This window comes from Salmo salar, chromosome 08, assembly GCF_965601325.2.
Source record: "Salmo salar chromosome 08, fSalSal1, whole genome shotgun sequence".
Lineage (NCBI taxonomy): Eukaryota > Metazoa > Chordata > Actinopteri > Salmoniformes > Salmonidae > Salmo > Salmo salar.
Genome location: NC_138298.1, coordinates 29,326,180 through 29,338,640, shown reverse-complemented (window position 1 = coordinate 29,338,640; position 12,461 = coordinate 29,326,180). Strand labels below are relative to the sequence as shown.

The 12,461-nt window shown below is 45.2% G+C and overlaps 1 protein-coding gene across 1 annotated transcript; it reads right to left on the bottom strand.

Annotated features, from left to right (window-relative positions):
- Window positions 1–19: 19 nt before the first annotated feature.
- On the bottom strand, window positions 20–11,310 carry LOC106610500 (uncharacterized). The gene is made up of 4 exons (XM_014209880.3): window positions 10,817–11,310; window positions 3,906–4,048; window positions 3,432–3,543; window positions 20–3,233 (listed from the first exon to the last, which is right to left on the bottom strand). The coding sequence occupies exons 1-4, from the start codon at window positions 11,091–11,093 to the stop codon at window positions 661–663; spliced, it is 3,105 nt and encodes a 1,034-aa protein (XP_014065355.2). The 5' UTR covers window positions 11,094–11,310; the 3' UTR covers window positions 20–660.
- Window positions 11,311–12,461: the final 1,151 nt, after the last annotated feature.

The window sequence follows — 12,461 nt, the reverse complement described above, 5'->3', positions numbered from 1 at the left end:
AGAAATGCTCACTAACATGGATGGAAACAAATGTGTGTTTAATATTTGAGAGAAATACGCTTTCTGTGGGTTCTTTTATTTCAGCTCATGAAACATGGGACCAACATTTTACATGTTGCCTTTATTTTTGTTCATTGTAGTTCAAAACCGCAGAACATAAACACCATGATGTGAACACAGTCCACCTACATTTAAACTTGATTTTTAGGCTTCAAACTTTTCTAATGAATAACGAATTATAGCAAATAACCAGAAAACCTGTTTTAAATACAAATAACCAACTCCGTCTCAACTAAAATAACCATTTGTAAAAACATTTTTTACACTTAGCTACATCATTCTCTCATAGCATGATTCTTCTAAACAACAAAAGCGGGCCAAAATGTTTATAAAACAAAAGCTTTGATACTTGTAATTAATCAATACATAAAATAACAAGTCCTTCCCAATCACTGTGAGAATAGATTGGGATCCCTGCTTCATTAATACTAACACGGCTGGGTTTTGAATTCACAACAAATGGAGATAACTATTCCCCCTCAATAGCTCCTATGACACCCTATCTAATGCACTACTTTACAAGGGCCTGCCACTGTTTCTGGTCCAAAGAGTTGCACTATATAGGGAATAGGGTGTCATTGAATATTTGTCCCCTGCCCTCTATCGGTCTTTGTGTACAGTCCTCAGGTGTTTCTTCAGATGGCCAGTCTGTTTGAAGCGCTTGCCACACTCGGAGCAGGTGTAGGGTTTCTCCCCAGTGTGGACCAGTTTGTGGTTCTTCAGATTATTGTAATCCAGAAATCCCTTCCCGCAGTACGAGCACCAGTGTCTCTTCTCCCCGTTATGCCACATCAGGTGAACATTCAGCTCCACACGCCTCTTGAACCGCTTCACACAGAGGGAGCAGGCAAATGGTTTCTCTCCGGTGTGAACGCGGATATGAGCCTCCAGGTCACGCTGTGTAATTAAGCGTTTGTCACAGATTGGGCAGACGAACGGACGCACGCCACAGTGGACCACCTGCTCATGCTTAGTCAGGCCAAAGCGGTAGACGAAGGTCTTGCTGCACTGCGGACACTGGTGGCCCCGCTGGTCGCCATGGACGCGGGCGTGGCGGTTGAGGCCCTTGAGGTCGGGGAAGTCCTTGCCGCAGGCAGAGCAGGCAAACGGTCGCTTCCCTGAGTGGAGGGAGGCGTGACTCTCTAAAGCAGCGGCGCTGCTCAGGACACGACCGCAGTCTGCACACTGGTTCTTGGCAAGACGTTTCCGTGGAGCCTGGGGAGACTGTTGGAGCTGGAACGGTCCCGGTGGTGACCACATCGGTTGTGATTGGCGGTATCGGCGCGCCTGCTGGAAAGTCAGTGGGCATTGGGGGGACTTTTTGAAGTTGGAGCGAGGGCTGACGGTGACAATGAAGGGGATAGGTTGAGGGGTGGAGGGAGACCGTTTCAAATTTAAAGCCTCCACGGCCGCAGAACGCGGTCTTCCGCGACGAGGGGTGGTGGAAGTGACCTTGAAGGGGTGAGGCTTTGGGTGAGGAGGGGTGGCAGGAGGAGGGTTTGTGTTGTCCCCTGTAGCCTGGCGAGGGCTGGTGCGGCGTGGGCTGGAGGCAGCTTGAGGGCTGGGTCTGTATGACCGGCGCCGCTGTGGGTTGGAAGGCAGAAACTGTGTCTGTGTGACCAAACCTCTAAGCTCTGACCTCAGACCTCTCTGTGAGGCCTTGGTGACCTTTGACCTACTCCTCTTAGCTTGGGCTAGGGCCAATAGTCTCTGAGCCTGCACCCAGGTCATGCTTCTCTTCTTGGATTTGGACACACCTCCAACAATAGGTGACTGTCTGGTCGGAGAGGTCACATCAGTGTTAGCTCCTCCCTCTTCCTTACTGATGTGGTTACTACTTCCTTGTCCACTAGACTTGTCGTCAGCCGTCTCACCGTTAGCGGTGTCCTCTTCTACATCCTGGTCAACGTGAGATTCCCTGGACTTTTCTCCTCTGTTCCACATCACCTTTGAGTAGTCATGGTCTAGAGGGGCGGTTCTCTCTCCTCTGCGTTTCTTAGCAACCACTGGAGATGGCGTGCTGTCCTGGGGGCGGGGCCTTAAGCGGAGGCGGAGACCGGAGAGGAGCGCTTCACGTCGACTTGACCTTCGCTTGCCGCCTACCTGGACAACAATCTCCTCCTTATTCTCGCTGGCGGGGGTCGTCTCCGTAGCGACAGACCTTGTCATCACAGCTTCCGTAGAAGTGGCAGGGAGGGGGGAAAGCCTCTCCCCCTCATCTTCCTGCTCCTCTTTTTCCTCCTCCTTGTCTTTCTCCAGCCTCGGTGGGGCACATACTCGGGGTACTACTGACAACTGAGCTAAAAACTGTGTCTTAGACAACTGACAGCAGCCAGAGGGTGTGGTTACAGCAGGGGCTGACAGCTGTACAGGGGCTTCATCAGACGTCCTCTCTGGGACAGCAGGTGACTTCGGTCGTGGCACAGTGGGGGAGGGTTGCACATGCTCAGTGACCAACAACGCCTGCTTCTCAGGGGGGCCGGCAGGTTCTGTCAACTCAGTAGGAGATGGAGCGGACTGGACAGGCGGAGTTGCCGTGACAATACCCAAATGCTCCAAAACTGTAGGCGGTTGCGGTTGTGTTGGTGGTGCGGCCGGTGGTCCATCAGGTACAGCTGTAGGCCTAGCTGGTTGTGTTGAGGGCACTGCTATTGGACGAGCTACAGGTAGAATGTCTGTGTGGGACTGTGATGATTGGGGTGGACGAGGGGGTACGGGGCTGGGCTGTGTATCCTGAAGAGGGGTTCTGGGTAACCCGGAGAGGACAGGTGGCAGGCGCTCTGACGCTGCTGCTGTAGACTTCACCGTTACGGTCGACTGGACAGTTTCTATTGACAGAGTAGTTACCGTGGACTGGGCCATTACAGCAGATGTAGAATGGATAGTGGCTGCTGATTGAGGAGATGCTGTCAGGTGTAATGTTGATGGAGACTCTGCTGCTGGTATTACCAGTGACTGCTGTTCTGCTCCAGGGGCCTGGTCCTGGCCTGCACTGCCACTGATAACCTCTCTGGTCCTGGGCTGGGATGGGCTGAGAGCTTGGGGGGGCTCCTGTGTGTCTGGATCTCCCTGGAGGACGGCCGCTGCAGCTCCTGAGGTAGGCTGGGTGGTGGGAGGCCTTTCCTGGCTGTAACGGTTGACCAGGGCCCTTGCGGCTCCAGGTGGGACCAGGGCTACAGAGGGAGGGAGATTGACAGGACGGAGAAAGGTAGAGGGGAAGTTGAAAGGGAGAGCCAGAAAGAACAAAGGACAGAGAGAATAACAGTGGAGAGATTATTATAGATATTAATAGAGCCTGGTTCTCATCCCAATACTGTTTAATACATTGTAATAAGATGTGTGATTCAGAAGCAGGTCTCCCTAGTTCCTACCTCTGCCTGGTAACTCTCTGAGAGGTTGTCTGCGGACCAAAGTCGGGGGATCTCCCCCCTCCTTCTTCAGCAGTATGTACCCGGGGGAGTAGTCATCAGAATAGTCTGCCTCCTGGGGGGGGGGGCAATGTCAACAACAACAGGCTATATTAGTGTCAACAAAAACTCTGATAAAGGCTGTTAGACCAATGTACGTACATTTAAATAAAAATAAGAAGATTCCAGCAAGTGCAGTGTACAGGTGTTTCCTTTTCTCTGGGGTCAACAACAATAGGTTGAGTAGAGAGGTGGATGAATTGACAAGACAGAAAACAGATCGGTCCGTGCTATCCGGGATCTTTAGGACTTCCCTACCCCATTGAAGTTGAAATGTAAAACGGTTCGGTAGGGGTTTAGGATACGGACGTCCCAACGATCCTTGATAGCACTGACCCAAACAGATCGGGGACTCAGGCTAGGTGGGGACTGTCTTACCCAGTCCACCTCCTGTTTGATCAGCACTAAGGCCGTCTGTGTGTTGCCCTCCTCGTCGTAGGCCCCACGGTGCAGCTCCGTCCCCTGGTTCTCCTCCTGCAGGTGCTGCTCCACAGCCCGAGGCAAAGCATGCGCTGTCAGAACTGGAAATACCAGATCAGGGGAGAGAGTGGTTAGGACATAAGCCTGACAGAACATTGTGTTGCAACACACCGTACCTATAGACCACACCTCAAAACCAAATTTTCTTCTGTGTAATATTGTAGTCTATAGACCTTTGAAAAAAAATAATAAAAAATTAAATAAATCCTACAACTGTTAGCTCGAAATCCAAGCCCATAATCATAAGCCTAATGTGTCTACTGCTACTACTATCAATACTACTGCGCTGCTACGTGAAAGTGGCATGCACATCTGTCCAGTAGTTTATAAATATATATTGATGAGAATGAGAAACTTAAAGGATGTTTTGACTTGAGACAAATTCACCTGTGGGTGTTTTCAAGGAGCCATTGAAACTAGAAGTCGAAAAAAAAAATTACTACGAAATGAAGGTAAAATATATATGAATTTTTTTGTTTGTCCCTACCCTCTGAACAATCAAAATTAGGTTTGAGGTGACTAGCTCACATGGTCAAGGACAAATTGAATTTAAATGTATATGAATATCTATACACACACACACACACACACACACACTGAACATAAACAACATGCAACAATCTTACTGAGTTACAGTTCATAAGGAAATCAGTCAGTTTAAATAAATTCATTAGGCCCTTATCTATGGATTTCACACGACTTGACAGGGTCGCAGCCATGGGTGGGCCTGGTAGGGTGTAGGCCCACCCACTTGGGAGCCAGGCCCAGCAAATCAGAATTTGTTTTCCCCCCATAAAAGAGCTTTATTACAGACAGAAATACTCCTGTTTCATCAGCTGTCCAGGTAGCTGGTCTCAGACAATCCCACAGGTTAAGAAGCCGGATGTGGAGGTCCTGGGCTAACATGGGTACACGTGGTCTTCGGTTGGACGTACTGCCAAACTTTCTAAAACAATGTTGGCGGCGGCTTATGGTAGAGAAATTAACATTCAATTCTCTGGCAACAGCTCTGGTGGACATTCCTGCAGTGAGCATGCCAATTGCAAGCTCCCATAAAACCTGAGACATCTGTGGCATTGTGACAAAACTGCACATTTTAGAGTGGCCTTTATTGTCCCCAGCACAAGGTGCACCTGTGTAATGATCATGCTGTTTAATCAGTTTCTTGATATGCCACACCTGTCAGGTGGATGGATTATCTTGGCGAATGAGAAATGCTCACTAACAGGGATGTAAACCAGTTTGTACACAACATTTGAGAAGAATATGCTTAGAATATGCTTTTTGTGTGTATAGGAACATTTCTGGGATATTTTATTTCAGCTCATGAAAACATGGGCCTATCACATTTCAGAAGTTATAAGCAGATAAATAGAAATTAAGCTAAAGTGTATTTTTTTCTACCAGAAAAGTTGTTCCGCTGTCTGCTTGACAAATTCTTATTTCTCCATGGCATTATTGAATACTCTTTTATGATTGGTTTGAAGGGCGTTAGAAAGCGTGTATATTTCCCTCTAATGCACGGTATATTGACATAGTAGAATTCAATTGTTATAGTTAATAGTTACACGTTTTGTTTGAAATGCTGTTGAAAGCAAAAGTCGATTTCAAAACATTATTTGGGTTGTTGAATTCGATATGTCATAATAGCAAGCGAAGACTGACAAAACACAGGCCTTATTTTAAGTTTTTATTAAAACTTCTATGGGAAAAATGAATGGTGGAAAATGATTGAAAACATTTCTGTATTTGACCGCTAGGTTTTAATGGGTATGATGACACCTCCCAGGGATGGACTGGGAATGAAAAATGGCCCTGGACTTTGACTCAGACCGGCCCACCAAAATCCCACCAACAATACACCACCACCGGAACAAAACGTTATGTAAACAAGATTACTGAACAATATTTATAACAATAACTTCAGTAAAATAGATGTAAAATAGAACAAGGGCAACGTGTTGCTCTTATGAGGAGGCTGGCTGGAAGGAGCACATATTGGCATAATGAAACTGCCAGCAAGGTGGCAAGAACCATCTGACCATTAAAATAAATAACACAGGAAGACATTTGTTGGTGAAACATCTGGTGAGTAGGCAAGTCATAGAATACAATTAAAATAAAACATTTCCTACCGCCTTAAATTATCAATTTCTGCAGCAGCTCACTTCTCTCAGCAATGCCATCTACAACCAGGTCACTGTCCAGGGTCATTAAAACATCTCACTCAGTAGCCATGAGCATAAAAGCCTCCAGGTGCTGTTGAGAGAGTGCTCCGGGGCCTACTCTTGATGAATTTCAGAGTAGAGAAGCTCCACTCACAAGCTACCTGGGTTACTGACAGGGTAACTAAGAATTTGTAAGCAAGGCCCAGGATGTGGTATGCGTCAGTCAATAGGGTGTACAGACTAAGAATACAGTAGCAACACACTGGACAGTCCTTGCAAGATGAACAGCTCTTGTTCACCACCTCCACCTTGCCTTCATTTCATTCAGGTCCATGATCCTCCATAGTCCTGGTTGTGCATTCTTCATATCTCAATTGTTTTAACCTAGTCCACTGTTCTGCCAGACTCATGGAGCGCACTCTGTAAATTGGCCACCGTTGCTCTGCTGTCAAATTTGATCAAACATTTGCTTAGTTCTTGAAGGGCTGTCTGTGGAAGGCCACTGGCACTGGATGTTAGCTGACTAAAGTTAAGGTCCAGAAGAGCCATGTCGGCATACAAAGTGCCATTACTCAGAAATAGTCGATGGATGCCATCTATAACTGTAGCCAGTATTTCATTATGTACACCAATCCTGTATGTATGCACTCTCTGTCCCAGTAAAAGTCTCATCTTGTGCAATCTCTCCAGGCATGGTTTTCTTTTGAGCACTTTGTTGGCAGAGTGGTCTCTAACTCCAGCTCTGTTTTCTCAACCCGTTCCTGCAACTTCCTGTTGGCCCACTGAACAAATGTGTCTGCAGCTGCCTTGACTTTTTCAAAATCTCTTGCCATTTCTTTCAGCTGCTCCTCTGTAGACACAATCATACGATGTGCAGACAGAATGTCAATTCCACTTGTTTGAAGATATTTTGAGACTGGTGAGGTGACCTGAAATATTCTGAGGAATATCTGAGCTGTAAGTATTGTTTCATACTTCCGCAACCCCTCAAAGTATCCTTGTGCCTTGACCCGTGCAGTAGTGTTGATGTTTTTCTGATCTTGAATGGTTGAAAGAGTGAGAAGGACATCAACGTACAGACTCATCTGGATTTCCAAAAGCTCCAGAGACCTTCTTTAAGGCACTGTATTTAGCCCACCAGCGTGTCTCTCAAATTGGAGCAAGACGTCTCTGTCTTGGGTCCTTGCTCTCCTTCTCCCAAATGTTCATCCTCTGGTAGGATTCACGGAAGAACACAGCTATGTTGTTAATGAGAGAAACCTGACACACTTGCCAAGACACTTTGTTGTGTCTGCCAAAACAATGTTCAAAATGTGTGCATAGCACCACACATGCACTTGATTGGTCGACCTGCAGAGAGCTGGGCAGAGAAGCTTTTATACTGGCCTTGCATACTGGAGGCTCCCATCAGTGGAATTGCCAATGCACTTGCTGATGTCAAGCTTCATGTTTTCCAGTACTTCACTCAGTACCTGGACAAATTATTGTCCAGGGGATGCCTCGCATTTCACCACAGCCACAAGCCTCCCATGGATGACGTTTGTCACATATCTGACTATGACAGAGCATTGATCTTGTGTTGTAATATCCTGCCTAATGTCAATCTGGACTGAAAACATACCAGCTTCCTGGGTTTCACTTGCTATGGTGGCCTGCATTGTGTGTTGGATGGTGGTAATGACGTTATCGATGGTAGTCTTTGATAGTGATTAGAGAGCCTCTGCCGCCTCTTGACCCAGACTCATGCAGTTTTTTGCTTTTCTCTATGCAGGCAGTGAGATGCTCTTTCATACACGTCATACTTTCCCAGCAGAATGATCATCTCTAAAAAGTTGCCATGGTCAATGCTGCTGTCATCCAGCGTATAACCTGCTTCAGACTGCATGCCTCTGTAGCTCAGATCCCTCTTGCCTTTAACAACATCTATAATGCGCTCTAGCCTTCTTCTGCGCACTTGCTCTCGATGAGCAAACATCTGACTGCCGAGGAACAGGCTCTCAATGTTACCTTTGGAGGACCTTAGAAAGTAGGCCTCAGCATAACTTCTATGCATAATGCTCTTCCACTCTCTGATGGATTTGCTCCCAGTCAGCCATTCCATTCATGAAAGGGCTGTACTCTGTGGGGCTGTGCAAATGCCAAACAAATGAAGCAGAATAAAGCATGGTTCTCTTCACTGTATGACAGCCACTTCCTGTTGGTCCCATCTTTACAAAAGAAAACCTTCTGCACCACAGACTTTTGACACTTTTGTTGGTTGGGGGTGGAAGCTAAAAAACATTTAGGTCCCCTGACTTCACCCTCTTAAAATAAATCACAAATTAGGGTGGCAGTGGCATCCTGGCTCAATCTACATCTGTCCTCTGCAGATGCACCATCCTCTACCTGGATGAGTAATTAGTACAATATAAAAACATTAAAAAGTAGAATGTTAATATAATAGTACAATGTTAGTATAATATTAATATATTAAATGCATAATGTTAGTATATTCATCATTTCATATAATCGTATACTATATACCACTAGTATAATATTAATTCCAATTGAACAATACAGCAGCTTGAAAAAAATACACAACCAACATTTATACTTTTTGTAGGTTTTGTTCCGTCATTAAATCCTTGTGCAAGAAAAATGGTCTACATTGGTGGTTAGTCTCTAATTTGTTAATGCTAAGTACTAACTTGACAAAAATCATAACCATTCATGCATAACAATGAGTTCAACAACCTTTTTTTAATGTCCCGCCCCATCCAGGCTGTGATTGGTCGGTTCACAAAAAGTGACATTGACGAGCGCTTGTTTCAACAAAAGGCACCCGATATAGCTAAATAGCCAGCTAGCCAAACATTGCTTTTCTTATCCCCATTGTCTTCGGTCTTACCGATTCAGCTGCAAACCCTTGACTAACAGTTGAACTGGTATCGCTGGGCTCAATGGGCTGCTCTCTCATCTCTGCTGCCAGTGCCTTCAGGCTAACTAGGCTGAGATGATTGACTGGTAACAGCGCCAAATGAATAATTTGTTACTTTAAAACATTTGGCTTCATCAGCCTCAAGGGACTTCAACCTCTTCTCTCTCTGCTTTTCAGCACCACCTTTATGTTTTTTTCTCTGTTTGGCCATCTTGCTCCACTGCACTATTTATCCAAATGTCACCAGTTAACAGAGATGGGAAAGGGGCGGGGCCCAGGTAAAGTTACAATGGACTGGACCAAGAGTAATTGGCTGGGAGAGAGAGGCTGACAGATGTAATACCCAACCGCAGTGGCAGTGGGCCAGCAGCCCACTCGCCTGGGCCAGTCAGACACACAGCACTTAGTTATCTTTATTTAAGCAGGGGCTGGGGTTATTTATATTTTACGTTGCATCGGCCCCAATTGTCAAGCAGACCCACTGGGAAAACTCCTGGTGCTCCAGATGGCCAGTCCATCATTGACACCTCCACTGTGGGACTCTATAGGATCTCACTAGCTGGTGCAAGGCTCTGCACTCCTCCTTGCTTGTTCTGCCCACTCTGATTAATTTGCTCCCATTGGAAATGACAGGCTCTGGTCAATTTTTTTTAAAGTATAATGCTAGCCAAGACCAACAACACCAAAACGGACTATACAGCTGCAAGTAGAGTTCCAAACGGACAGTACTAAACAAGTTAAACGTCTGACCTGTGATTCAATGTTTTCCACACACACAGCTATGTGTAGCCTGCTTGGACACCGCATCCCCCACAACGACTAGCCTGAAGCCACAGGGCTTTCTCGCAAACTCTATTTCCCTATGTGAGAGCATTGGGAAAATGAAAGGGAAGCAAAAGGGAGTCTGTTGCGCAACTTTATGCATTCAACTGAAATGTGTCTTCCGCATTTAACCCAACCCCTCTGAATCAGAGGTGCAAGATTAAATTGACATCAACGGCGCCATGCTCACGGGCAGAAGAAAATAAAAACGGTAGATTTGTAACACATTGCAGGGTTGGGGATTCTAATCAGCGACATTTCGGTCCCTGGTCCAACGCTCTTAGCAGCCCCCTGTGAACTGTACAGCGACATTTCGGTTCCTGGTCCAACGCTCTTAGCCGCTAGGCTACCTGCCGCCCCTTGTGAACTGTAGGTCGGGATTTTTGACCTGGCTACATGTACATCGAACAACACAGCAGTGATCAGTAGGGACGAATGTTGGGTTCCACCCATTTGCGGTCGAGGGGAATTCCTTATTATTACGTGATTATCGACTTTCGCCTCCAACTTCTCCATACACTGACTAGGCTTCATTTCTGCTTGTAACATACACCTGACATGTTGAGTTCTCCAGGGAAGCCATTAGCCTGATGTAGAGTTTACTGGTTAAATTCCAAAAAAAGGTGTATACAAATTAAACGTATATATTAAGCAGCTTGGGAAAATATTCTCAGCGTTGAGCCTTCATGCTCAGCTAAATATCTAGGCTATTAGGATGTTTGATCATTTGAAAGTAGATTTGCTAACTGGTCCAGGAGCGTATTCATTCCGCCGATTCTGTTCCAAAATGTTTCGGAAACAAACGGGGCGGGAACTACCTGAATTTGTTCAATAAAAACGAATTTGATGTAAAACCATTATAAATTGTGTGGGGGGGATGAATACACCCGTGTTCTACTCACCGCATTGAACGCCGATGTCACGTTTGCCGATACGTGATGTTCTTTGACTCGTTCCAGGCTCTGCGGTTTGGCGTTCACTTTCACCCGTCGATATCTTCACATTTTCTAGGGATCGAAGCCTCGATTTGAGGTCCTCGTTCTCTTCTTTTATTCTGGATATTTCGGCTCGCAGTTCCTCAATAGTTGTTTCAAAAAGTTTCGTTGTCTCAGTGACTGCGGTCTTCAATACACTCTCCATAACAAAGGCGAACTGGGTTTGAAAACATTCTTTCGACATGTTGGCGGCAACCAGCTTCACCCCACACTTTCGATTATTATTTCCAATGTAATGTACAGGATTGATCAGAATTGGCGGCCTACGTCCGTGACACCATGGTTTGTCTTTCCTCTGTGGACCACTGAGGTGTGATATTAAATGGAGACTGAGTGCAAGATGGCCGACCGTTGTTTTAGGTAATCTACCCACGTTCGCATACGCCGACTCATGGACGGTCCATATCCGGGTTGGCCGTTTGCATCCGGTTTATAAGGGCCAACGTCACATGCGCGCTAGCACTCAGGGGGAGCAGCTACGATAGCCGTGTTCGAGAGCCACAAAGTAACTGCAGGCTGACTGATCTACAAATCACCTTGCATCTTAAATAACGACTAATTATGATTTGTAGATTAGTCAAGAAATGTATCCATGATACTTTACAGTTTTGATCCTCTCGAACACGGCCAATATCAAATACAGACATATAGCGAATACATTTTTTTGACATTTTGTTTTGTATACGTTTTAAAGACTCTAAATAGTTTTCCACATCAGATTAAAAAAAAATAAGAAAAAGTGCTTTTTCTTTATAAATTTTGATTTGTGTATGAAATATCCCAACTGGCGCATGACACCTCACTTTAAAAAAAAATGTGTCTCAAGCTAGATTAGCATTGGATATCGTGAAGAAATTCTCCAAAATCTCAGGTTTGGTTTTAAATCTTTCCAAATGTGAGATGTTTGTTTTGAAAGGAGCTGTCAATCCAGCAGATTGTAACATCTCTGAAAAAGATACTGTAACCTACCTTGGTGTAAAGATCACAAAAAAAACGTAAGGCTATGAATGATCTTAATTTGAACCCTGTAACTGAATCTGTCCCCAAAAAATTATCCTCATGGTTAGGGAGGGATTTAAGTCTTCAAGGAAGGGTGCTTTTATCCAAAGCTGAGGGGCTATCTCGTGCATCCTATCTTTTTTCATCTATTGACATTCCCAAATCCACTTGCTGTACCTTAGATAGGCTTTTGTACAACTTCATATGGAAAAACAAGCCACATAAGATAAAAAGAGATGTTATCACCAACAGGGTTTGTGATGGCGGTCTAAATGTCTTAGATTTCACTCTCTTTAATCAGATATCAAAGGTTAACTGGACTAAAAGGTACATAAAAAATCCTCATAGTTTCTGGAATATTATACCTCATTTTGTTTTTCAGAAGTTCGGAGGGCTTCATTTTTTACTACAATGTCCATATATTGTGGGTAAACTTCCTGTGAAACTGGCGGGTTTTCACAAGCAGGCTTTAATGTGCTGGGCTTTGTTGTATAAACACAACTTTTCACCTCATAAATGTTTTATATGGAACAATGGGTCGATATTACATAGA

Coding starts and splice junctions, on each gene's coding strand:
- LOC106610500 (XM_014209880.3), bottom strand. CDS start 11,093: ATGTCGAAAGAATGTTTTCAAACCCAGTTCGCCTTTGTTATGGAGAGT. Junction 4,049..10,816: donor TGACATCGGCGTTCAATGCG/GTGAGTAGAACA, acceptor TGGTATTTCCAG/TTCTGACAGCGCATGCTTTG. Junction 3,234..3,431: donor CAGAGAGTTACCAGGCAGAG/GTAGGAACTAGG, acceptor CTCCCTCTGTAG/CCCTGGTCCCACCTGGAGCC.